General features: G+C 45.1%; 1 protein-coding gene across 1 annotated transcript; it reads left to right on the forward strand.

The window, feature by feature from the left end:
• Positions 1-12,855: 12,855 nt before the first annotated feature.
• ZNF703 (zinc finger protein 703) lies at positions 12,856-16,820 on the forward strand. Its single transcript, XM_063311144.1, has 2 exons — positions 12,856-13,330; positions 14,098-16,820. Exons 1-2 carry the CDS (start codon positions 13,055-13,057, stop codon positions 15,565-15,567), a joined length of 1,746 nt encoding a protein of 581 aa, XP_063167214.1. The 5' UTR covers positions 12,856-13,054; the 3' UTR covers positions 15,568-16,820.
• The last annotated feature ends 8,927 nt before the right edge of the window (positions 16,821-25,747 follow it).

Genomic DNA, 25,747 nt, shown 5'->3' on the forward strand with positions numbered 1-25,747 from the left:
CTTAGATGCTTACTGAAGGTTGGGGAGAAGAAAAAAAACTGGGGACGCAAATGGAATGGAATATGCTAGAACATAGGTATCTGGCTGAAGCTGCAGTGATGTCACACATGTCATGATGTCATCATAGAAATGATGCAAATTAGTGAGATCTTGCAAAAATTGGTGATCTCATAAGATTTAAACCTTACAAAACATTGCAGGCATCCAGTGGGACATCTAAAGGTACTATGAGCAATACAATGCCAACCCCTACTCTAAGGCAAGCCTAAATGTGCTGTTCCATCAAACTAGGAAACCTGCTGTCAATTCACTAGACCATCACTCCAGTTTATACAATCATTCTGGCCTTAATCCACTAGCCTGAGGCTATTCCACACTAAAATATGATTTCAGAAGGCATATGTGTGGCGCTGCGGGTTAAACCGCTGAGCTGCTGAACTTGCCAATCAGAAGGTCGGCGGTTCAAATCCACGTGACGGGGTGAGCTCCCGTTGCTAGTCCCAGTTCCTGCCAACCTAGCAGTTCGAAAACATGCAAATGTGAGTAGATTAATAGGTACCGCTTCGGCAGGCAGGTAACAGCATTCTGTGTAGTCATGCCAGCCACATGACCACGGAAGTATCTACGGACAAACGCCGGCTCTTTGGCTTTGAAACGGAGATGAGCACCGCCCCCTAGAGTCAGACACGACTGGACTTAATGTCATATGTATATGTATATACAAATTAAACCTGCTGTTTGAGGATATATCTAATGAGGAAACATTGGTTTGCCACTGATGATGAGAACCTCCTTCATGAAGAAAGATAACTCCTTTATCTTGTTAGTAACACATTTCCTGAATTAAGTCTATTATAGATGGACCTTTTCCAATGGTCTCCTGTCATTGCTTACAACCTCTTGCCTTGCCTTGCCTTGCCTTGCCTTCTCCTCTCCTCTCCACTCCCCGCCCGTCACCTCCCCTCCCCTCCCCTCCTCTTTTCCAAATACACATACAAACAAAGATTAAAACATTGCCTGTCATTAAAGATGGGTATAGAAAAGGAGGATCTAAAAGCACTTTCTTGTATGGGTGGAATGTTGTTCAAACTGTTGGAACAAGGCTGGAAGTATGTAAATGGCATGACAGACACCCTAATCTACTGTATATGTTCAAGAAAAATGTCTTGCCAATCTAAAATTACAAGTTGCTGAAAGATCTTAAACTCAGGACTCAGAGTTCTTCATTGGGTGGAATTCTATTTTGTGGTATTTAAAATTCAAACGGCTAGAACTAAATATGGCATAAGATGTAATTCGTATCTGTAAGAATTGCTCAGAATACAGAATTTTCACCATGGATTTTTTTTTCCCCCTATCATCACACTTATGTGGGAAACTACAGTTTTTTTCCATTCTGTGTTAAGGTAATAGGTACAAGAAACATTGTATCATCTAAAATCAATAAATTTAGTAAGAGCAAACTCTATATTCAATCACATGGAATTGTGTGTGTGTGCGCGCGCATGCTCCAAACAGTCAGGATACTGTAGTCATTCTGTGCTTCAAATGCTTTAAACTTGTGGGATCTATACTCTCCCTACTTTGTCCCATTTTTTGCTTGCTGTTGAAACTACAACACTATGCTACAGTTCTATATTTTGACCTTGAAAACGGTGATGTATCTTTATTATGATTTGGAATGGAGTTGGTTGCTTGTGATGGGATGGTTATTATGTTAATTTTGTCCTATACAATTCCACCTCTTTTCCCTTTCTCCAGTTGGTGGTACTTTTGAGCATTTACCCAGTGGATTGATCAACCTGTACATGCAATTCTGTTTGTTTTATAATTGAGGTTATAGAACTCTGAAATTTTGTACAGCATGAAAACTAATGCAAAAGTAGAGTGTGCATGCTGTCCTGTGAAGGAGGCAATGTGAGATGGGCTGAACATAGGGGAGAAATTGACAATCACTGCTGCTCCAGATACCATTTCTATTTAAACTTGAGTTGAATTGAACATTATAGTGTATCTGCAATTTTAGCAAATGGTGCTGCTATTCTGGATCTTTTCGCCTAAACAAATTATTCCACTTAGATGAAAGATGGACAAAAGGAGTTAAAACACAGCCAGTTAGCTACAGATACTGTATGTGTCATTTAGATTGGTGTTTTTCAAACTTGGCACCTTTAGGAAGTGTGGACTGCAACTCTCGGAATTCCCCAGCCAGCATACTGGTTGGCTGGGAAATTCTCAGAGTTGTAGTACACACATCTTAAAAGTGCCAGATTTGAAAAACACTGGTCTAGATGCTCTGTAAAATTGTTGTAATGAATAAACTGCATTGGATACTTAGAGGTCCATCTGGACCCAGCCAAAGAATTAGATTTCCCCTTACCTTTCCCCATGATCAAGGTCTGTTTCCCCCGAACAAATATATGTTCCCCCTGCACATGAGTTACATCCTAAGGGACCGTCTCATCCCCGTTACATAAACCTGTCCCACCCGGTCATGCAGAGGGGGCATGCTACAGACTCCGTCTGTAAGAGAATTCCATCTGGCGGGGTTCAGGAGGCGGGCCTTCTCTGCAGCAGCTCCCGCCCTTTGGAACATCCTTCCCCCGGAAGTGAGGTTAGTTAGCCCCCTCTCTCCTGGACTTTAGAAAACAGCTGAAGACCTGGTTTTGCCACTAGGCTTGGAGTGGGGAGAGGAGAAGCCATTCTTGGGGCTGGTTGGTTCCCTAGTCCTACTGGGACCAGTCTTATCCCCTTATGGGTGGAATTAGATCTGCTGTTACTTGGATTTTATTGCATTTTATATTTATTGATTACTGGCATTATTTATGATTTTATTGAATTTTAAATTGCTTTATTGTGAACTGCCCAGGGTCCCACGTGCGGGGGAGATGGGCAGTCATAAAAATATGATAAATAAAAATAAATATTCAGATTTTTTTTAACACTCTGAGTGGATCAGGAATTGAATAGGCATTTAAGCCCCTCACCACTATTCTCTTTTCACTGCATCCTCTGTCAATGTCTATTTTTTTTCCTCCATTGATTCTTGACTACTGAAATCACCAGGCCAATAAATATTAGTATGGGGAGAAACTCAAAATATTGAAGTAACTCTGAGGATTTATAATTGAGTTGATTAGTTTTCTTCCCTTGAATGAAAAGCATTGATCTATCCAATAATTTCAAATATTGAGCCATACTTTGGATCAGGACACCTCCATGTACTGTATGGACAGCAGTTGTCTTCCCCCCAAACACATTTCCTAGTGGTGGTAGGCTTTAATTGCCATAGAATAAAATAATGGCTTTTGCATACAACAGAATGGACATTGCATATGTATTCTTGGAAAATGGAAGAAAGCCATTTTGAAAACAGAATGCACCATTTAGCCAACATAGGCTTTTTACATTCAAATTACAGGTTTGAGAAATGTAAACAGTACTTTTAGTGCAGGAAAATAGGCAAACTCCTTCCCTGAGTCTACTCATCCTTGCAACCATTTCTCAGAGTTAGACAATCAGTTATTAAATCACAATACAAGATTATTCCAAAGAACCTGGGGGTGCTGGGGCAGGGGGGTGGGGCGGGAACCTTATGTTCTGTTGAGTTAATGTTGAACGACTTTTATAAATCACTCTTGTCTCTCTTTTTTAGGAAAAAGAAAAGGGAGTCTCTTTTTTAAAAATAGCACTTTCAATTGTACTTTTTTTTTATTTCCCAGAATTTACAAAACATAATCTGCCTTACTACTAGGAATTAAACTGCTGACCACTTTTGTTCAGTAAAGTGTCTTCATTAGTTGTTGGCAATTCTCCAGGGTTTCCAGCATGAAAATGTCCCTGTGATACCTGGAGCTCTCAGGGATTGAACTTGAGGCCTTAAAAAGCATGTTTTCTATCAATCATTTGAGATTCTAAAAATAAAAAAAAAAAACAGCAGGGGAGGATTCCCAGATAATTTATCCTTGACAAAAACCACAGAAGTAGAATACATATTTCAAGGAAGAGAGTCATCATCAGCAACAATTTCCCAAAATGCTCATCAATTCAACACCACTCATCTTTGATCTTCTGATGACATTTTATTCCTGCCGACACTGCCGAGTTGGCAGCATTCTGGCCAATATATGGGAAGCAGCTTCTGGTGACGGCTGCTTTTGTTTTATTATTCCTCTCCTCTCCTTTTCTCTTTCTTTTTTGTTGGTGGGGTGGGGGTGGAGGAAGCTTTTGGACAGCTTTATATAGGAAGAAAAATGTCCCCAGATTCTCCCAGAAAGCTATCAGCATCATGGGACTTTAATTATTCTTACACATGTGGATACTTCAGTAAAATAAGCTTTCCAGTAGAAAAGGACAGGTTTTAAAAAACAGTTGAAAAGAATCTGTTGGCTAGAGGAATGATGGGCAACAAATAGACTTTCTCTTCAAAAGGGGCCAAAATCTTAGGAGCAGCAAGATGGATCAGGTCCATAAATGGCAAAATTGGCATCGCCTTATACATCAGTATTCACAATGCTATCTCGAAGTCCAATTTCTATTTTCCAAGATTGTCTGGTAGAGAAATATACCACAAAGATATATTGTGGTCTTTCAGACTCAGATTTTCTTATATTTTACTTTTAAAAAGAAAGGTCATTTTTAATTGGGCCACACAGATGATGTAGGATCCACCTCAAGGAGGTCATTTGCAAAATGTTAACTGTTAAGCTGTGACTAATCTGTGGCAATCAGCAAGCTCATGTTGACAAAAGCGGCTCTGCGCATGTGCAGAAGGCCTCACTTGTACACAGAAGCTACTTTTTATTGAGTGAAGCAAAGCAGGGGGCACTCCATTCCTACCTTTAGAAATGGGGTTCCATTTCATTTTGCAGAGGTGCTTGAAAAGAGCCTCTAGACCAGTGGTTCTCAAACCTTTTGGTCTCAGGACCCCTTTACATTCTAAAAAATGACTGAGGACCCCAAAGAGCTTTGGTTTATGTGAGTAATATCTGTTGATGTGTATTCGAAATTAAAACTGAGAAATATTAAAATATTTATTTGACTTTATGGACCCCATGAAAGGGTCTCAGAGTCCCCCAGGGTCCCCAGACCACACTCTGAGAACCACTGCTGTAGACCACAGATGTCCATTCAAAGACTGGCACAGGTCTAAGTTTTAACCTGCATTTTTATCTTTTATGGATAGATTCCCTACATCATAGGCATCTGTTGGCCACCTTAAGCACTATTTTTTTACTGGAAAGGTACACTATACTGTAAGTCCTCTCAAACTCATGTTATTACTCCTTGCTAATGTGATATGTTTATCTTATTAGATCAGAGATTGCCAGTCCAGTATGAAGCAAAGTGAAGCACATTTCCTCAGGCAGCAGAATTTAGGATATCTTACAACGGGGATGAATAACCTGCAACTCTTAGGCCATATAAAGTCCCAAAGCTTTTATTTTGTGGCCCTCGGACTGCTTTGCTGAAAATGGGCAACAAAACATGAACATTCAGTAGTATGATCAGGGGGTGGGGGGAACTTTGAAAATATCAAATATAATACATGCATTCAACCTATTTTTACATTAAAAAAAGAAAGAAACAAAAACAAATCCCCATTTTTGGTCTGAAAGACTAAATCCCATCTCTCCAGTGATATCATCAAGTCCCTTGGAGGCATTTTTTTTTAATTAGTCTGGATGACCACATATGGTCATTGGGATTCCACCCTAGCTTAGAAAGAGACAATACCTTCAAAACCCCATGTGCCATAACCACATCCAATACTTTAATCTGTAGTTTAAAATCTGAAAATGAATGCCTCTCTCTGTACTCTTAGATCCTTTTGTTCATCTTTATTTTGAAAAAAAGAAACTATTTATTTATTTGTTTATCATTCAAATTTATATAGCCACCCATCTCATATATATATGACTATGGGCAGCCTACAGTTAAAACAAATATAAAAACAGCAAAATAAAAAAGTACAACCATTTAAAAGCAAACAAAAATTATAAAAACCATCATAAAATATGTAACACAGCCGAAGTGATCACATTCAACAAAACACTCAGTACAGCCACTCTACTGGCTCCACCACACCAGGTCCCCTCTTGGAAGACAGTCCATCTATAGGGCACTAGCCCCAGCTTTGCCCATGTAGTAGTAGTAGTAGTAGTAGCAGCAGCGGAGGAGGAGGAGGAGGAGAAGGAGGAGGAGGAGGAGGAGGAGGAGATCACAAAATATAAAGACCTGCAAATAGAAGTACAATGATTGTGGCAAAAGAAAGCAAAGGTAGTACCAATAGTAATAGGCGACTTGGGTGCAATTTGAAAACATCTGGAGCACCACTTGAACACCATAGGCACTGACAAAATCACCATCGGTCAACTGCAAAAGGCCACTTTACTTGGAACAGCTGGTATCCTGCAATGGTACCTTTAACACCATCAAACAACATCTGCCTATCCTAGGTCCTTGGGAAGGAGTCGATAGGTGGACAAAAATGACAAATCCAGTCTAAACACCTGGCTGACTGTGTGGCCCACCATAATAATTTGTTAAAATTACATGCCGCCTGACTCCCAGTGAGCTGGGTGGTTTACAATTGTTAAAATATTTACAAACAAAGAACAATCAGGAAAAAACCCACAAAAAATAGCACAAGACAGAAGAATAACAATGGCAAAGAAAATAAACCCAGAAAGGAACAGAAAGGAAGAAAGGGGCATCAGTCATCCTCACCAAAGGCCTGGATGAACAGCCAGGTCTTTAAGGCCCTTTGAAACACCATCAGGGTGGGACCCCTTCAAATCTCAGGGGGAACCTCAATCCAGAGGGCAGGCGCTGCTACAGAGAAGGTGCACTCCCGGGCCCCCAATTGGTAGTGTTGCTTAATCAATGGAACCCGGACAATGCCAGCACTGCCAGATCGAACTGTTTGGGCAGATACTATGGGAGACAGGGAGCCCCTCAAGTAACCAGGCCCTATGCCATGTAGGGCTTTATAGCTAGCCAATCGCACCATGTGTGATGATTTCTTAGCTTGCATTCCTCTTAAAGCAGTCACTTCACAATGCCTTGCTGTCCCCCAACACCTCTGCTGTTTTTTCTTTCTTGGTTCTACTTCCCATCTCAACATGATTAGTTTCCTTTTTAGCTAGTCTATATTGTATGTATGGCTAGCATATGAATGTATGTATCTATTCCACCTTTACCATTCACTTCAAATAAGGCATGATGTCCAATTTGGGGAAAGATCTCCAAAGCTGGAACTGACACAGCTGACAAGAGGGATGATTGATGGTGGTTGAGGAAGTGGTCCTTGAAGCTGACAAGCCTCCTTGGCTAGGAGAAGGGCTGCCAAGCTCCTCTTCCGAGAATCCAAGCACGTGGGCTGTGGCTGTAATGGGTGGCCATACATACTTAATAATAGTAACGTTGTTGCAAACTAAAGCATCTGCCAGGATCTAATATGATTAATTATATGGCTTACTTGCTCTGCTTTGAGGCACCCACTGCCCGAGGCAGCTGTAATCCAAAACCTTTACTCCACCATTGGAAAAAAAAAAGTGTGGAAGAAGAGGAGCAGAACCCTGAGTCCCCAGGAATGAAAGCTTGGACAGAGGGGAGTTCTGTGAAACATCGACTCACAGTTGGGAAAATTCGCCCAGAAGCCTGTTCCTTTCTCTTTCTGCCCAGCCGCACAGCCTAGCAATTGCCAGGCGGCGTTCCATTGGCAAATTCGACACCGTCACTTAGAAGGACATGAAAGGAAATGGGAAACTGTCAAACAATCTGAATTAGAAGTCTGTTACTGGCATGCCACGCCAATCACAGTGGCAGGTTTACTGGGGTTTCAGTGGGTAATTTATTCCAGATCAGGCTTCATTTGTAGTTGTTGTTAGGTGTTTTTATTATAGGGCAGCCGTGACATCACCCCAAATGTACTTTCCTTTTTCCTTTTTCCTGCCTGTTCTCTGACAGATTGGATCAATCTATACCTCCGGTCCATGCCACCTACATCTGACTTGAGCGTGCAATTCTCAAAACCATCTAGTGCTGAACCATCACACAGAAGTCCCCTTCCATAGCAAGACAAAGAGAAAAGGAAAGCAGAAGGCATGAGGGCTGAAACTGCCCCACCACCACCATCACAACTTCCACTATGGAAAAATTCTACCAAGTACAGAATTCCAGATGTCATCCTGCCAAAATTGGGGATGATGGGTTGGAGTCAGAAACAACATTTAGAGTGGATCCACAGAAATGATTGACTTCAGTTCCATGAATTTCACTGGGGTCAGAAATAAAGCCTGGTTAAATCTGGTTCCAACACAATATAGACAGTCCTCATTTAGTGACCACAATTAGGACTGGTGGCAGTCGCTAAGTGAAACATCATGTGTCCACAACTTGCAATTTTACTGCTGGCTTCTCCATTGACTCTGCTTGTTGGAAGCCAGTTGTGAAGCATGCATATGGTAATCACGTGACCATGGGATGCTGAGACAGTTGTAAATGCCCACCAGGTGTGAAACACCTGAATTTCTATCACGTGACTGCAGAGATGCTGCAACAGTTGTTAAGTACAAGGACCAGTCATAAAGTTACTTTTTCAGCACTTTCATAACTTTGAACAGTTGTCAAACAGAGCAGTCATTAAGTGAGGTCTACCTGTATTATTCCTCCCATTCATGGAACTCATGCCTGAACATTTATGCAGTGCCACTTCTTCCTTCAATTCCTTCCTTAAAAACTGTGGTTTGCGATTGGCTAATTTAAGGGCCACCTTCTCCCTACATTCCACCCTCTGTGCTTTGTTTATCAGTCAAAGTTCTGCTCTGGAGTCTTCATTCATAGGAAATCCAGCAGGCAGCAAGAATAGGACCTCATCTGGTGGTTCCAGCACCCCACAGAATGTCTTCTTATTTTAGGCATTGGGGGCCAATTTCAAGTTATTTAGGAATTCTGCTGGGGGGGGGGGAAATCCTCCCATTATGAACATGCTATTACAATATTCCTTTCTCTATGTGTTCATGTGTGCCTGCACGTGTTATTGATTCTGGATAGTTTTTGAAACATTTGAAACATAAACATGGCACCACCACCCTGTAATCCAGTCCAAGGACTGAGCGTGATAAATAGCTACATAGTATTGAATGTATTTGAAAAAGAAACCCAGAGACAAATAATGGGGAAGGGGATGTCATATCATGGCAAGAAATGTGGCTCGCCCACTGAACACCTGAACAGGAGCACTGCTGTTAGGAAGAAGGATAGCCAGCAACAATCAATTTCTCCCCCCAAACCCCTCTTACAATAATGGAAGAAACTTGGGAGACTAAGGTCTACTGTTCTTCACCAGATCTTCTGTTGATTTGCAGTCCTCTTTCAAGGAGGTGGTTCATATCGTAAAGTCTCTCCCAGCTGAGTTTCTTCAAAAATGTCTTGTCCACATGGATGATTTATGTTGATATTTTTGCTCTTCCTGTAGCAATGCTTTTTGATGCCAATTGTGCTTTCTTTCTGCTTGTCTGCAATGCTCATCAATCTGCCTGACCATTACTTGAGTCTATCTCTAAACTGAATTATTATCTGGAAACCCATGATTACTTTTTCCCCTGCAGCCCTGAAGAATTTCATTCTAGTCTACAAAAACTACATAGCATTTGGGGCGTTTTCATTTCCTTGTTATTTACAAATTCTCCAACATCCCCTGGTTCAAAAATCCAGCTGCTCTTCCTCAGGACTTGTCATGTGCTAATGGCAGCTAGTCACACCCCCAAAGACAATTCTTGCATATTTCAAAAAAGTAAATGAGGACCTTGGCATAAATTTATATCCTTCTGCAAGAAAGAACCTGTTGGAAGGTATCTTTCCCTACACTGCTGGTCTACTGGGCGGAGAAAAGGAGATGGGAGGGGCATAAAGATTAATCTGTAAGAAAAAGTGGTGCCACTCCTATTTTGGCCTTCAGCCTCACCCACCTAACAAGAGGAAAACAATGATGAAAAAACAGAGAGAAAGAAGCTGTGGTTGAATTCTTACTCTTTTCCCTATGACATTATTTGAGGAACAGCATAAGATTTGCTGTAATTTTTTAATTGTTTCTGGTAGAGACCACTGATATGGATGCTATAATTTAAGGCAGCTTTCAACTTTGGCTGCTGTCAAAAAGCTAAGCAGAATCAGATTTCATTGGTACTTGATGGAAGATTAGCCCAAGCTATGGGGTGGACTGAGAAATTGAAAGGAAAAATAATCCCCAGGGCCACAAATATCAAACAAGTTCTGTATTATTGCCATAAAAACTACATGGACCTGTCCCTACAGTCCCCAGGAAAGGCGATATTACATGTTACCTTTTAATCAAGCTAGATTGAATAGCTCATATTTTTATTATTGGGGGGGAAGGTGGTGGCAATAGAGCTGATAGTTCTGTTGTGACATTCACCTCCTTGCAATCTAGGTCAGAAACAGTTAATCTGAGGAAGAAGCATCTAGGACTGCTGATTAATAGTATTCATCAGAAAGACGATTAAGGTTACATAAACAAGAATTACAGCAAGTACCAAAATTTCAAATGAGACGATTGTATATAGGGAATTTAGGGCAGCAAATCTCTGGTCCATGTCCTTGTGTTTTTTCAATGTAAGGTAGTAGAGCTTCCCTCTTTTGTGAAGGAGGTAGCAGTCTGATCTGCTTACCGTTTGGACAACTGTCATTCCTGTCATTGCAAGAACTAACCCCCAAAACTCATCTCCAGCCCTGGCACTAAAGTTAACATCTTTGAAGACAAGGTTAGTCAACTTGTGAACCCCCAGACATCAGTTCTGGTGATGAGGAAACAGTTCAACTTATGGAAAGATGCACACTGACCACCACTGAAGAGGTCCTTCCCTCTGCCTTCTTGGGGAGCAATGTTAGGAAAAAGTATTTTGTGATGACGATATGCATCCAGTACATCAGCGGTGTAATACTGTATGTTCAAATCAAGCATTGCTAAGAATATAGGCAATATAAATAAAAAACAGCAGCATCAGGTAAGGTAAGAAAAAGCTCTACTGAGAAATGGTCTAGCATTCTAACAGAATGGGGACATGAGTAATTGGTACGCTACAGGTAGTCCTCACTTAATGACCACAATTGGGACCAGAATCCCAGTTGCTAAGCAAAGCAGTCATTAAGCAAATCTGGCTGGATTTTACAACCTTTTTGTAATGGTCATTAAGTGAATCTCACGGTTCCCCATTGATTTTGCTTGCCAGAAGCTGGGCGGGAAGGTTGGAAACAGCGACCACATGACCATGGGATGCTGCGACGGTTATAAATGCGAACCAGTTGCCCCTCGGTACAGACAAGATCCCTCCCCCCATAGAATCTTCCCAGGCTCACAATTCCAGGTGCTCCCAACGGCTTCTGATGATGCAGTGTAAAAGTCCTTGAGCCGAGCACATAACCCAAACACATTCCATTGAAACGAACACGGATACAGAGCTTGGCACAAGGATTCACAGCAGCCCCCTCCCAACAGCAATGCATGTCAGCGCCATGGCATGTGAAACGTTACGATGTACAGTGCACATTGAAACAGTGAACATGACACATGTGACTGGGGGGACACTGTGATGATTGTAAGGGTGAGGACTGGTTGTAAGTTGGTTTTAGCACCATTGTAAGTCCAAACTGTCACTAAATGAATGGTTGTTAAGTGAGGACTACCTGTATAACTGAGAGAGGATCCTGGAAAAGAGATCCTATAGGATGAAGGTGGGTGAAATAGGCAATTAAGGCAAGATCCCATCTTGGTAATGTGATAGATGAGGAAATCTATGAGAGAGGGAACCTAACCAAGTTTTAGGGAGGTAGGCGACTTTCTAAATCTAATAAAATTAAATAATATGAAATTTGACATGGAAGAAGGTGGCAATTTTTTTATCCACGGGCCCCAGGTTCCAGTAGTGGAAGAGTGACTGATTAGCAGCACTGGTCTTTGAAATCTGACATTGTCCAAGGTACCAGTCCCATTTTTCTTTCTCTTCTTCTTCTTCTTCTTCTTCTCTGGCCTCTATTTGAGTAAAGGAAAAAGATGGAATCTGAAGGAAGGAAGGCATATGAAAGAGAATAAAGAAAGAGAGAGGGAAGGGAAGAAATCAGATTGTATGGGGAAAGGAGAGAAAAGGAGAGGAGGGCTTACCCTAAAAGTCACCTGGTGAGGTCTCATCTAAGGCTAGGCCTGAGATGGCTGAACTTGGTTTCCTGCAGAACTTAGCCTCCTGGGCTAGGAACATGTTTGAGCCCAGCACCTTTCACCTGGAAATGGAGCAGAAAAAGCAGCAGCAGCAGCATGCAGCTAACGTCCGTTTCCCCGCTCCCTTCCCTCTTTCATGCCGTTTCCTAAAGCTTGCCAATAATGAGTGTTTGGGTGCGTCTCTCCGCGTGTATACGTAGGCGTGTGTTGTACATACATAGAGTACCCATATTTAATGTATGTTTGGCGATCGGGAGGAACAAGGAAGGAGTGAAGGGTTTCCCCGTTCTCCCAGCCCCCTGTGGCCCACGGCCTCTTTCCCTCCCCGGGGATCGGGAGCCGGGCCGATCCCTTTGCGCAAGCAGGCGACAGACCCGAGCGAGCAACCAGGAAGGCGGGAGGCGTCGCTCCGCTCGCCTTCGAGATGCCAAGACGCTACCCGAGGAGGAGGAGGAGGAGAGGAGGAGATTAAAAAGTGACTTTCTCATCTTCCCACTAGGCTAAGCTCCCCCCACCGGCCGATGGCCCCGCCCCGAGGTCCTTGGCACGTCCCCGATTGGTGGGCAGGGCCGGTGCCTTTGAAGTGTGCTGCAGACCGGAGCTATTAGACGTGCGGCTCGGGGAACGGAAGGGCTTTTTTCCCCCCTCCGTCTCGCTGGGGCCAGTGCGGTCGTCCTTGCTGCCGCCGCCGCCGCCGCCACTTCCACGACGCGCCCTGCCCGGCTTTTCGCGCTGCGGAGCTTGCCTCTCCCCCCTTTTCCCCCCTCCCCAGCCCTGCCCTACCCCGCCCCCGCCCTGCCCGGCTCGTTCCCCCAAATGAGCGGCGGCTCGCCCGCTGGATCTAACGCAAGGACATCGCCCAGCAGCAGCGGAGGGGGAGGAGGCGAAGGCTCGGCCGCCGCCGCTGCTTCGTCAACCCAGCCTTCCGGAGTCGTGTGCCCGGCGCTCTCGCACCTGTCCCCGGAGGACCCCCTGCGCCAGGCGAACCGGCTTCCCATCAGGATCCTGAAGATGCTGAGCGCCCACAGCGGTCACCTCCTGCACCCGGAGTATCTGCAGCCGCTCTCCTCCACGCCCGTCAGCCCCATCGAGGTCAGTGCCAAGCCGGAGCCTTCCTTCGCCCGCCCCTCGCCCGCCAGCGGAGCCGGGCCTTTTGGCCTCTGCTCTGTCCCCGCTAGCGGCCGCGCGCGCCCCGAACTCCTGCTCTGCTTCCCGGCTGCTTCCGCGGGGCCGCCGAGCCCCACTTCCGCGCGCGGCGCCTCCGGGAGCCCCCTCTCGATCTCCTGCCCCCTTAGCTCGGGAATTTCTCCTCCCCACCCCGGCGCCACAGTTTGGCGAACCGCCGGCGGAGGGAACTTGCCCGCTTGCGAGCCTGAAGCCGGAGACTGAGTCTGCGGGCTGGCCTGTTGATGGCGGGGGCGGTGGGGGGGACGAAAGAAAGGGGTATGATCTTTGGCGTCTTTCTCCCCAACTTTGCGACGCGGTGTTACTCTGCTGCTTCGCAAGAGGGCAAGGCGCGGGTGCGGTGGCTTATAGAAAAATAGCCCGGGGAAAGGAAAAGTCCCACTGTGGGGACTCGCGTCCGCCGACTCGAGTCAATGTTCCGATCGGGCGGATCTGAACGGCTCTCGCGGGTGACCGCAAAGCGGGGCTGAGAGCGGGGGAAGCCGGCCTCAAAGGGAAAGGCGAAGCTGCGGTGGGAGCAAGGTTGGAGGACGGCGGCGGGGAACCTCCAGCTGTCCGAATAGAAACTCTGCCCCTCGGGAGATGCTGTCCTCTGACAGCGGCGCCCCGCGCCCCGTTCTCTCTCCTCGCCCAGCCTTGCCTCATTCGCCTCTCGTCTCTTCTTCTTCCCGTAGCTGGACGCGAAGAAGAGCCCCTTAGCGCTGCTGGCGCAAACCTGTTCGCAGATCGGGAAGCCGGATCCGCCGCCCGCTTCCAAACTCAACTCCGGCGCTGCCGCCGGGCTGTCTGGGCCGGACAAGGAGTCGAGCAGCCGCGCCGCCGGCGCCGCCGCTGGCAGCGCCCTCAAGCAGCTGGGCGATCCGCCTGCCGAGGACAAGTCGAGCTTCAAGCCCTATTCCAAAGGCGGCGGGGGAGATCCGCGGAAGGACGGCGGCGGCGGCCCGCCGAGCCAGGCCGGGTCGGGCGCAGAGAAGAACGGCTTCCGAGTCCCCAGCGCCGCCTGCCCACCGTTTCCCCCGCTCGCCGCCGCCGCCGCGGCCGCCGCCTCTTCCTCTTCCACCTCCTCCTCTCCAGGTGGCTCCCGCGGCAGTTCCCCGCAGCACGCGGACTGCAGAGGTCCGGACGAGAAGAAGGAGTTGGAGCTCGCGGCCAAGGCCAGTCCGGACGGCGCGCAAGGAGCCGGGGGTAGCCGGGCAGGCGCCGGCAGCGCGGAGCCCGGGGCGCACGGCGAGGCGGCTTCCGGGCGCAAGTCCGAACCTCCGGCCTTGGCGTCCGCGGGCCACGTGGCTCCGGTGTCCCCTTACAAGCCGGGACACTCAGTGTTTCCTTTGCCCCCCTCCAGTATCGGCTACCACGGGTCCATCGTGGGGGCCTACGCGGGCTATCCTTCCCAGTTTGTGCCCAGCTTGGATCCTACCAAGCCCAGCCTGGTCAGCAGCAGCCAACTGCCGGGGGCCTTGGGGCTCCCGGGCAAGCCCCCCAGCTCCAGCCCACTGACGGGGGCCTCCCCCCCTTCCTTCATGCAGGGATTATGCCGAGACCCCTACTGCCTCAGCTACCACACGGCCTCCCACCTGGGCACCAGCAACTGCTCCAGCTGCGTCCATGATCCCGGCAGCCTGAAAAGCGGATACCCCCTGGTGTACCCCACCCACCCGCTCCACACGGCCCTGTCCTCCAGCGCCACGCCCAGCCTGCCTGGCCACTCGCTCTACACCTACGGCTTCATGCTCCAGAACGACGCCCTGCCCCACATATGCAACTGGGTGTCTGCCGGCGGACCCTGCGACAAGCGCTTTGCCACCTCCGAGGAGCTGCTGGCCCATCTAAGGACCCACACGACTCTGCCCGGGGCAGAAAAACTTTTGGCTGGGTATCCTACCTCGGGGCTGGGCTCTGCCACGTCCTGCCATCTCCACCTCCCGCCCGCTGCCCCGGGGAGCCCCAGCTCCTTACCCGGATCTCTGTCGCTGAGAAGCCCGCAGACTTTGGGACTCAACCGCTACCATCCCTATGGCAAGAGCCACTTGCCTACGGCTGGGAGCTTGCCGGTCCCTTCCTTGCCTGCAGCTGGACCCTACTACTCCCCCTATGCCCTTTATGGCCAAAGACTAACCTCAGCCTCTGCACTTGGATATCAGTAACTCCAGCAGCCCTGCCTGGGCCTCGCCCTCTCCTGCACCCTTGCCTCCCTCCGGACTGTGTATTTATTGACTGTGTGTTAGCTTAAAGCTGGGAAAATAAGTGCATTAATACACCAATGAATCAATGGTATGCAAAACGTCTGTGTCCCCCACTCCAAAATCTGACCCACTCCTTTATTTTTTAAGCAAAATGTTTTGTAGATGTGGGGGGAAGCTTACTGTATTTTCTTTTCTACCCTTTAATATTATTTTTTAAAGGAAAACTTTTCCCCTAGTCCCCGTGAACGCTTTGCATGGTTTTCAGCAAAATGTTTTTCTTCCTCCTCCCTGTTTTTTCTTCCTTCTTCTTTTTTTTTTTTTTTTAACTTGGTTTGGTTCTATTCTTGGTTTTGGTTTCTTTGGCTTTTGTATAGTAACTGGAATGTACTTTCTTTTCTTTTTTTGTCTGGTGAAAGAAAGGGGAGTGGGGAGGCCAGGTTGGCTGGGAAATTAGTCCGTGGCTTTGTTCGAACGGCAGAAGCTGAACATCGTGCTCGGACTCACCTTGTGACTGGGACAGAGCTGGCACTGCCCTGGCCATGCTTGGTTGTACTGCAGAGAACCCATCGTCCTGTCTCCTCTGCAGAAGTCAAATCTTCTGAGCTTTCAGAGTTAGCGGATGCCCTCAATAAAAAGAAGAGCATCCCAGCACTGGGATTTTGTTGGTGAAACTGAAGCCCCCTCCTACAGAAGAGGGGTGTGCAAGCCTCCCACCAGTGGGCATCTTTCACACTTTTTTTTTTTGGCTTTGGCTTTGTTTTTGTTCTCTCTTCTCTCCCCCCCCCCTTCTCTTTCTTCAAAAGACCTGAAGTTTAAGGAAATTAGCAAGCATCCTTGAGGGACTGGAAGAGAAAAATCTTCTTATATGCCAAATGAGGACCTCAGAGAACTTTTGCTCAGTCTGGTTCAAGCTGGATCATAAAGTCCAGCAAGCCCTTGGGGGCCTCTCTATCTTTGTCTGTAGGCTCAACTCTACATACCAAAAAAATCCCACAACCAACAACCAACGAAAAAATCACTGCCCCATCCTCCCTCATGACCCTGTCACCCACTTTCTCTTGACCCATGGGAATGGAACAGCTGTTAGGGTGCAGAGGACCCTCCCCCAAATTCCCAGACTAACGCAGCGCGGAAGGCTGCGGATCTTTTGGGGTGAATAGAGCTCCCTCCTGGTAAGTCTTATTTTGTTAATAAATGAATACTTGCTATATCTACCCCATAACGTGTGCTCTCTTGCATTCTCCCTTCGCCTTCCTGCGTTGCGCATTCCCCTTGGCAAGCCGCTGCGTGAGGTGGCATCAAAGACAACAGTCTGAAGGGTGCCCAGGCTGTGAACAGAGCCCTTTGTTTTTAAGATAACCGAGCAGTGGAAGTGGAGATCGCGTTCCTCTTAACACATCAAGCCATCCTGTTGTTCATCTGGCTGTGGTTTGTGATGGTAGTGCGTCAGGCAAGCACAGCTGATTCAGTCTGTCTGCAGGGAGGGTCATTTGTGAGTCTGGCCTATTCATGTGGGAAACTGAGGCAAGATTGTTCTGAGCAGGAATTGCAGGGAAGAAGAGCATTCAGTCTCTGGCCAGCACCAGTTCCAAGCAATGCCTTTCTCTCTAATAGGCTACCTTTCTTTCTGCAGGCATCAGGGGAGGTGGGGAGGAAATGTTCCAGAGCAATGTGCCTGCACCACTTGTATTCCTTATTGTCCGCTGCCACCTCAGCAATCTGATGCTTCATTCTGCTGAATGGGTAAACTCTGCCTGCAGCTGCTCTCTCCTAAGTGTTTCTCTTGAGCTAACCCTATTCAGTGGAGTGGCAAGTTCTTGTTATAGGAAATATATACCAATTGAAGTCCAGGAAAGACTTTTGAAGAGCGGGTGGGGGGAGCAGGATTTGAAAACCTTCCTGGGAAATGGAGCATGGAAAGACTGCAGCACCATCTAGCGATGGTGAAAAAGAAGTGCCTTTTCACCCACTTCAAGAATGCTGCTGTGGTTATGGATGGATACCTCTGCCCTGCTGAGGACGGTGCTTCATCATCCAGGCTTTGGCAGGCACATTTTCCCAAAGGCACCACAATGCAGAAGGCAACACCTGGATACCTCTCTACTGTCCTGATTTTAATTCAGGTTTTCAGAATCCAGCTTCATCCATTGCAAGATATCTTGAGAACTTCGAGGGGGGGGATATATATTTTCATTTTCCTCCTTTATCTCTTTTGGAACAATTGCTCCAGGCCTCGGATCATTTCTGAATCTGTTGGTGGTGTCATTTTATTTTATTTTCCTGCCAAGAGTTGAGGCCACAGCAGTAGCTGGCTTTTGCACTCAAGGATTTTGGGATGTGAAAGTCCAGCCTTTTCCGAAGCATATTATCTGTCTGTGTTTCCCTGCCATAGGCAAGCTAGGACTCTTCAGAATGATTTGGACTTCAGCAACCATCCCCTCTAGAGTGCCTGGCCTGTACCCTGGACAATGGGAGGGTATTTGCATTTAACCCAAGGGAGCTTAGTATTAGGGTTATCTGGCGGTTGGTCAGTTGAGTAACCTTTGTTCAGATTTTGTTTTATTTCTCCCACGGTATCCATCTGCATTGTGAATTGCACAAGTAGCAGCTTTTCCAATCCAGGAGTATTGGATGTCAACTCATAAAGTGCCTACCTAGTATGTCTTACACCCCTGGGTGGTACCAGGTTGAGGTAAACTGCACTGTATAATAATGTCTTTATTACATGTTTACAAACTGCAGGCTCAGTGCAGTTCATTATATATATTAAGCGATCCTAACCCTTAAGCTCTGGATTCTTGCCACTCTGCAGTGCTAAGACAGCTTCCCATCGTGGAGACATATGCCTCATCTAGTTCCTAGCTGACATTATTTGGTAGAATGGATAGAGATTTTCATCCCTCATTACCAGTTGTGCTGGGGCTCCCTCAGTACTTTGTAACCAATAGAACTTTTCTTGCCAATAAAATAGGGTTTAGCAGCAAGACAAAGAGACAGGCAATCCACCTGGGTTCTGCCAGGAGTTAGATTGCAGGACAGAGTATCTCCTGCTATGGTTGAAGGACACTTGTGAGAAGTGTCCATCTGTTCCTTATTTTCATGAGCTGGTAGCCAGGGGCCACAAGGTAGACCCAGCTTTAAGATGGCCATAAATTTGCTCTTCACCAGAATGGAGCCTTTTCTGAGAATACATAGTTCAGAGCTGGAGAATGCAAATGTTTCCAAGATGTTGCTGAATTGCAACTTTCAGCAGCTCCGGTCAGGGTAGCCAGTAACAAAGATTGCTAGGAGTCGGAGTCCATCAACATCTGGAGAGCTACAAGTTCTCCCCCCCCCCCCCCCCGGTAATGTAAGGAGGCTTTAGCCTGGATAATTTTCAAGGGTTTGAAAAACAAGCACCTTATCCACACTTCCCCCAGAGGCTAATTGGTGAATTGGAGGATGGTCTTGGGTTTTAAGATGCACGAGGTGACTTAGGATCAGCAGATTTTTTATCAGAGGTAGTCACAGCTGTCAAGCTATAGGAATGGTAGTAATTACCTTATCCAGAGCTAACTCTTTGGTCCATCTAGAATGGTTCTCACTGCTCAGTTTTGTCTATACCAGCCTTCCACCACCTGGGCATTGCCAAATGAGTTGACTTAACTCCCAGAATTCTCAGCAGTGGCCATAATGGCTAGGGGTTGATGTCCACACATTGGAGCGAACCCAAATTGAGAAAGATTAGTCTCCACCAATTAGTAGCTGTTCCCCAGAGTTTCAGGTAGGGATTATTCTCAGCCAAACTTAGAAATGATAGGAATTGAACTCTGGGCCTACTTCATGCAAAGTAGAGGTTGTACTGTTGAGTGAAGATGTTTCTTCTATTACATTTTAAACACTTGCAGCAGGGAGTGCCATATTACAAACTTTATTGCCTTGCTATTGAAGTCAGAGATGAAACTACTTGTATTTATATATCTGGGGACAGGAGTATGACAATAAGTGCTTAGGTTCAAAGATGGCTCTTAAAACATATAAAAGACAGCGGTATAAAATAGGGGTTTAAGCCCAAATTATAGCTACTCACAAATGTGGCCAGCACTAGCTATGTAGCTATATTCATTTTTAATTTTCAGTGATTACTTGAGCCTTTCCAAAGGCAAATTCACAGAAAGGAACAGACTGCTCTGAAAAGTTGCTTGATTGGGTTAGCAACACATGCTTAAGATAAGATAAAATGAGATTAATTAGTTCAGCATACTTTGGAGCCCCAGCCATTGTTTTGGCATGATGTGTGACTGAGGCCATCAAGTTATGCTGTAAAATGATTGATAGTATGTTATGGGAGTTCAGGAATTGAGGACTTATGGTGTTACATGAACCTAGCCAATTGTCTGCTTAGCCACCCTGAAAAAGATAAGATGACACAGGGGACTTTCTGCAGAGCAAGCTGTTGCCTGCAACAGTTCCTCCATAGTTGGACTGATTTCAGCCACATGAATGAACTTCTCTTCTCTTCCCTTCCCCTTCCTTCCTTCCTGCCTTCCTGCCTTCCTTTTTTCCAGTCTAACCTGGGGTTTTGGAATGACACCTTCCATCATCTTGTCACTGACAGTGCTCTTTCAGTGTTTGCCCTGATGGCAGTTGAAGTCCAAATCATCCCGAGGGCTTCCAGGATGCCTATTCTAAACAAAGTAGAAGTGCTTGCTCTTTGCCACATGGAATGGCAACCATGCAGTTAGTCTTCCCAGCAATTGAGCTGCCAGTGGAGTGTGTGAAAAAAAGCCAGTAAAAGTCTTAAGAAGAGTCCTGCTAGATCAGCACAAATGCCTTTTTAGTCTCACTTCTCATTTCCTGCAGTGACCAAGCAGATGCCTTTGAGAAGCCTATAAGCAGAACGGGCAGGAGAGAGCCCTCATTGCTCCTTCTGATGCTTTCCTGCAATTGGTACTCAGTCATTTCATCCTCAATACTGGGAATACTATAGCCATAACTTTCTGTTCAGGGCAGAAAGGATTAGAACCACCTTTCAGAGATGGTACACTTGACCAAGGCTCAATGACATTTGGTTTCCCCAGCATGTCAGAATTTACTTTTGATCTGACTATGATTTGCAGGAAATCAGAGTTAACACACTGGTCATTAAAAGGTTGATTTGTTGTTGATGTTGTTATTGAAAACTAAATTTAGTTGCAGTTGCAAATGCTGAAAGCTTGGCCATTTCTCTTTGATTCACCTCATGTTTTGGTTGCTAAGAAAAAGAAAAGAATGAGGATATAGAAAAAGACTGGGCTGTACTTTAGCTAGTTTTGACATGTGGCCTAATATAGATTAGAACTTCTATGAGTATCTGCGTGTTCGTGCATGTCTGTAGTCCTAAGTACTTGATAAAATACTGGAAGATTACTATTTTAACATAGAGCATTTTGCAGCCAGATGTCAAACTGGCAGCACAAGCTAGGAGTTACTTGGCTTCCACTGTTCTTGGAACTTCCTTGCAAAAAAGTTTAAATTAGTTCTTTAAGTCTGAATTATACATCTGGCATGGCAATGTGTGTGTAGAATCTTCTCTCCAGTCAGTTATACAAGTTCACTTGGGAAAATTTCAGAGGTTAAGGTGCAGTTGTAAATTATTTTTGCAAGTATACTATTTCATTCACTGCTTTTTCTTTTTCTTTTTTTAAACATCTATGAAGCTGTAAAAATAAGCTACCAGAAGACCGCAAAGCTGGAAATAATACTTTGTTGCAAGTTTTTCTGCCGTGAAAGATTTCATGGTACCTTGGGCACCTGATTTTCTTAGTTTCAGTATAATATTTCAGATGTGAGAAGTTTCATGGGTGAGATGCATTTAAAGGAAGGTACCCCCTTTTTTTCCTTTGATAAAAGAGCCAGCAAAGAAACCCTGATTTATTTGTGGTTCTCACTTTGTTTAGGTGACAGTTTCCTCCATGGATGCCATCTCTGATATGAAGCAAATTATGTGTAGAAAATGTGTGGCTATCTTGTTATAAATTCAGATGCTTGAAACTAAACATTCCTTTTGTGGGTTCCCAAGAAATCTATTCACTGCAGATAGACCTTCTGGCATTTCTTTGTATATAATCCAGTTTTCCCTGTACTGTATTTTTTAAAGAACAATAATGACAATTCCTGTGCCTTGAGATTTCCAGTGTCTTGACAACTCCTCATTCACATAGATAGTCCTTAATCCTTGGCTGCTTGCTAGAATAACAGATGATCCATTATATCTACACATAGTGAGTAGCATGTATATTGCTAGTGAGTAGGCTAAGCCTCATTTAGCATTTAGGGTTTGTATAAGACTGGCCCTCCTGTAGTACAGAGATCTATACAAAGAAGACTGCCAGTGGCTATTGGTCATCCAGCTACAGTATATCTCAAGAATCAGAAATAGTGTGCCCCAGAATAGCAGTTCCTGGGGGACTTAGCACAAGGATGCTGTTGTATTGCATAAGAGGCTTGTAATAGATACTTGGTTGGGCATTTGGAGAACAGAACGCAAGACTGGTAAAGTTTTGGTCTCAGCCAGCAGAATTCTTAAGTTTCTTAAGAACATATACATAGGGCCACTAAACCTGAGCAGGAAAATAGATGACCACTAGAGAGCAACCAAGAGAGCTTTCTGTACATCTTGCCATCTTAGTGAGACATCTAGATATTTGCAGCTCGGATCTGGTAGCTTTAATGCGACATACATTCAAAATATGAATCGCTTTCAGATTCAGCAAGAGCTTCAATGTGATATAGATTCAAAATATGAACTGCTTTTCAGTTCAACAAGAGGGCTGATGCTCCTTTTGGTAGGGAGGCAAGGAGTAAATCAATAACTTGCGTTTGTTGCTATTAATTTAATGTTGCTTGCTGCAAAAAGGGGACTATAGAGCAAAGTGGTTTGGCTCCCTTATGCTGAGATTCTTAGTCAGGATCAATTGTTCTTGCTTTGAGTGATCAAGAGTTTTCTGTGAAACCTGCATGAGAAAACTGGGCAGTGTACTTACCTGAAACAAAGATATATTTTTTTTTAGCAGAGAAGAGAAAGAAAAATAGCAAAGAAAAGTTTAACAGCAAGTGCATTAATGCCGTGCAAGTAAGACTGAAAGAAAAAGGTGATGCAGGGTGTTTCACACATTGCATAACAATAACTTGGCTTTATCACTTAGAATGGACTCAAGAGAAAATTAGACCCTAACCACAACTCCAAGAGTAGCATACCTTTATGATAGACATATTTTCAAGTATGTATTTTGTAAAATCTCAAGGCATTCTTCAAGCATTTTAGACATCAGTCTAAGCTTTCTAAGAACCAGTGTGGTGTACTGTAAAGGACACTGTCTAGATTCACATGTTATACTAAGTCATAATGTAGTTTGTTTGGTTTGGACTACTATGCTGCCAATTATATGGCCTGTACTCCATGGGTTATGTCATAACATTTTATCTACCTATGGGTAGATAATCTGTACCACTCCAGATATTACTGCATCATTCCATCTAGCATCTATGAAGCATAGCCAATGGTGTTTGATGCTGGGAATCGGAGTTCAGTCATAGGTTGCTTGCCCCATAGTTTTGCATGATGTATAAACACAGACAGTTCTGATTTATTCAACAAACCAGAGCTAAACAATTTGTGCCTTAGAACAGGGGTTGGGACCCCCTGGGAAGTCATGAGCAACCTTATAAAGGGTCTCCAAAAATGGCATGGTGATCAAGCCTGGGCATTTGAGTATCACTACTGTAAGTTCAATGAACTCCTAAATATTATTCATTGGGGATTGCACACCTTTATTTCTCATTTTAGGTTGCCATGATATCACAGAGTTTGAGAACTGTTGGTTTAAAACAATGTGTGAACCTGGACAGAATGATAATTTGCATGGGAAAAACCACAATTCAAAATCAAATTGTTTTTTCCAGCCTGCTTACTTCATAAGGTTGCTGTATGGAGATGATAGGATGGATGGATGGATGGATGGATGGATGGATGGATGATAGATAGATAATAGATAGATCTCAACTCATATACCTTAGTGAACTATGTGGATGCAAGTATGATCAATATGACCAAAACTAGTTATGTTTAACTGAGAGCTAAAAGTTGGCAACATGCTACCCACAATCTTTTCAGTTGTTCTTTTTATAAGCAGAGATCTAACCTAGATGGTATTGCCTGATAAGCAACAATTTTTAAAAATCTTGTACGAAACCAAGTCTGGTTTGGAAAAGTCAAAATGGGCAAGTCACCAAAACAAACAAACAAACACCAACCTTTGATGATATGCAGGAATGAGAACTCACAAACTTTGTAATTGTTGAAAGCCATAAGCTGCAGTTGCTTCACTGAAGCCAAACAGATTTGTGGCTGATCAATGCATGAACATCAAACAGTATGAGGCTCCCCAATTGCTACCTCCAGTTCCATAGAGTGAAAGCAGGGTATAAATGCAATAAATCAGTGCCTTTGTTAAGTTATTCCTGGGGAAGAGAAACACATCTGCGATATGTATCATAGAATTTTCAGGGACGGAAATGATCTAATCCAGGTCTGCAAAAAAAGGAGGGTCACCTTTTGCGGCTTACAGCTGCCTACAGTGAGTGAGACACCAATGTTGGGCTTTTCTTGCATTTCTTGAAATTTTGAGGAAAGGACTTAACCCTCCAATATCCCCTAATAAATCCTCTCTACGTCCCCACTTCCATAGGTCTCTTTTGCTAGACATTTTGGACAAAGCATGGAGCTTGTGCTGGACTATAGGATCCTACAGGCCTGGGGTGGGGTGGGGTAGGGTGCAGGCAAAAGTATGAGAAAGCAGAAATGATAGAGGCAGCAGCAAACAGGTCCAGGAGTAGCATTAGCTTTGGGACCAACCTAGATACACAAGGGCACTCTAGAACTGGGTTTTTGTTTTTTTTCCCCAGCATTAAAAAAGGCTGAGCCATGAGGCATAGCAGTTGAACCATCCCATCAAAGCTGGTCCAAGAAACAAAGCAGCGCCAAGCTTTGACCTACAAAGTTGGAGCAGTTGCACCCCTTCACTTCAGCTGCTTCTGTGGCCCTTTAGTGATAGTCTGTGCAAGCACTGCACATGGGCAGAAACCATCTGCCTCAAAGCAAAGTGGCCTGTCAAGGCAGGTCAACTCCACCTGGAAGCTTCCTGAGGTGGAATGTGTTAGCTCCAACATTTTGCTTCAAGGGCCAATTTGCAAAGGCCTAGTATATAGCTATCTGATGACAGGTGTTCTTTTCATTCTAGTTTTCCTTAGGAACATAACAATGGCGTGCCACTCATTCTTAGCAAAAGGGCACCCATTCCCAAATTAGTAATGTGCTTCACTCCTGACATTAGACACACCAGGGATTAAGCAGGGGAAGGCCTATTAAACCATCACGTTTCTAGCCGTGCCACTGTTTTGGAAGTATCTATGCTCCTCATTCTCCTGGCTAACACCCAAAGAAGGTGATGTTCCTAAAAAGCTCGATTTATCCAGGTCAGCTCCTACCTGACACTTCTCATGCCCCTGCATTACTGGGCAGAGAATAATCACAAAACGTTACTGAGCAGAGTATCATTTGTAACCTGCCAGTCTGCTGCAATTTCATCTGCGGCAGAGCAATTGCTCTGCCAATGCATTAAAGAATTCTTTGTCAGACATGTACGCCTTGGATATTGCCCAAACCATCTTCTAATAAGGGCTCTGAGATGCACTTTATTAATCATTCTGCAGTTAACAACCTGCAGTCAAGAGTTTTTCATATGATTTGATTTTGTTTCCTGTTGTTGTGGCAGCAAGGGTGTTGGGAATCTGTGTGGCTTCTTTGCTCATGAATTCCTATTCACCCTGTTGTGGAGCAAATAATTGGGGTTGCAGTCTTCACATGAAGCAAAGTTCTGGGCTTTAGGGTGTGGCCAGAAAAAAGTGATCTAAGTAGGAGTACAGGTAGTCCTCCTTTAACAACCATTTGTTTAGTGATGGTTCGGACTTACGATGGTGCTGAAAAAAACTGACTTATGACCCGTCCTCACACTTATGACCATTGCAGTGTCCCCGCAGTCACGGTTTGGGCACTTGGCAACCAGTTTGCATTTATGACTGTTGCAGTGTCCTATGGTCATGTGATCACCATTTTTGACCT

The sequence above is a fragment of the Candoia aspera genome, chromosome 9, assembly GCF_035149785.1.
Source record: "Candoia aspera isolate rCanAsp1 chromosome 9, rCanAsp1.hap2, whole genome shotgun sequence".
Classification (NCBI taxonomy): domain Eukaryota; kingdom Metazoa; phylum Chordata; class Lepidosauria; order Squamata; family Boidae; genus Candoia; species Candoia aspera.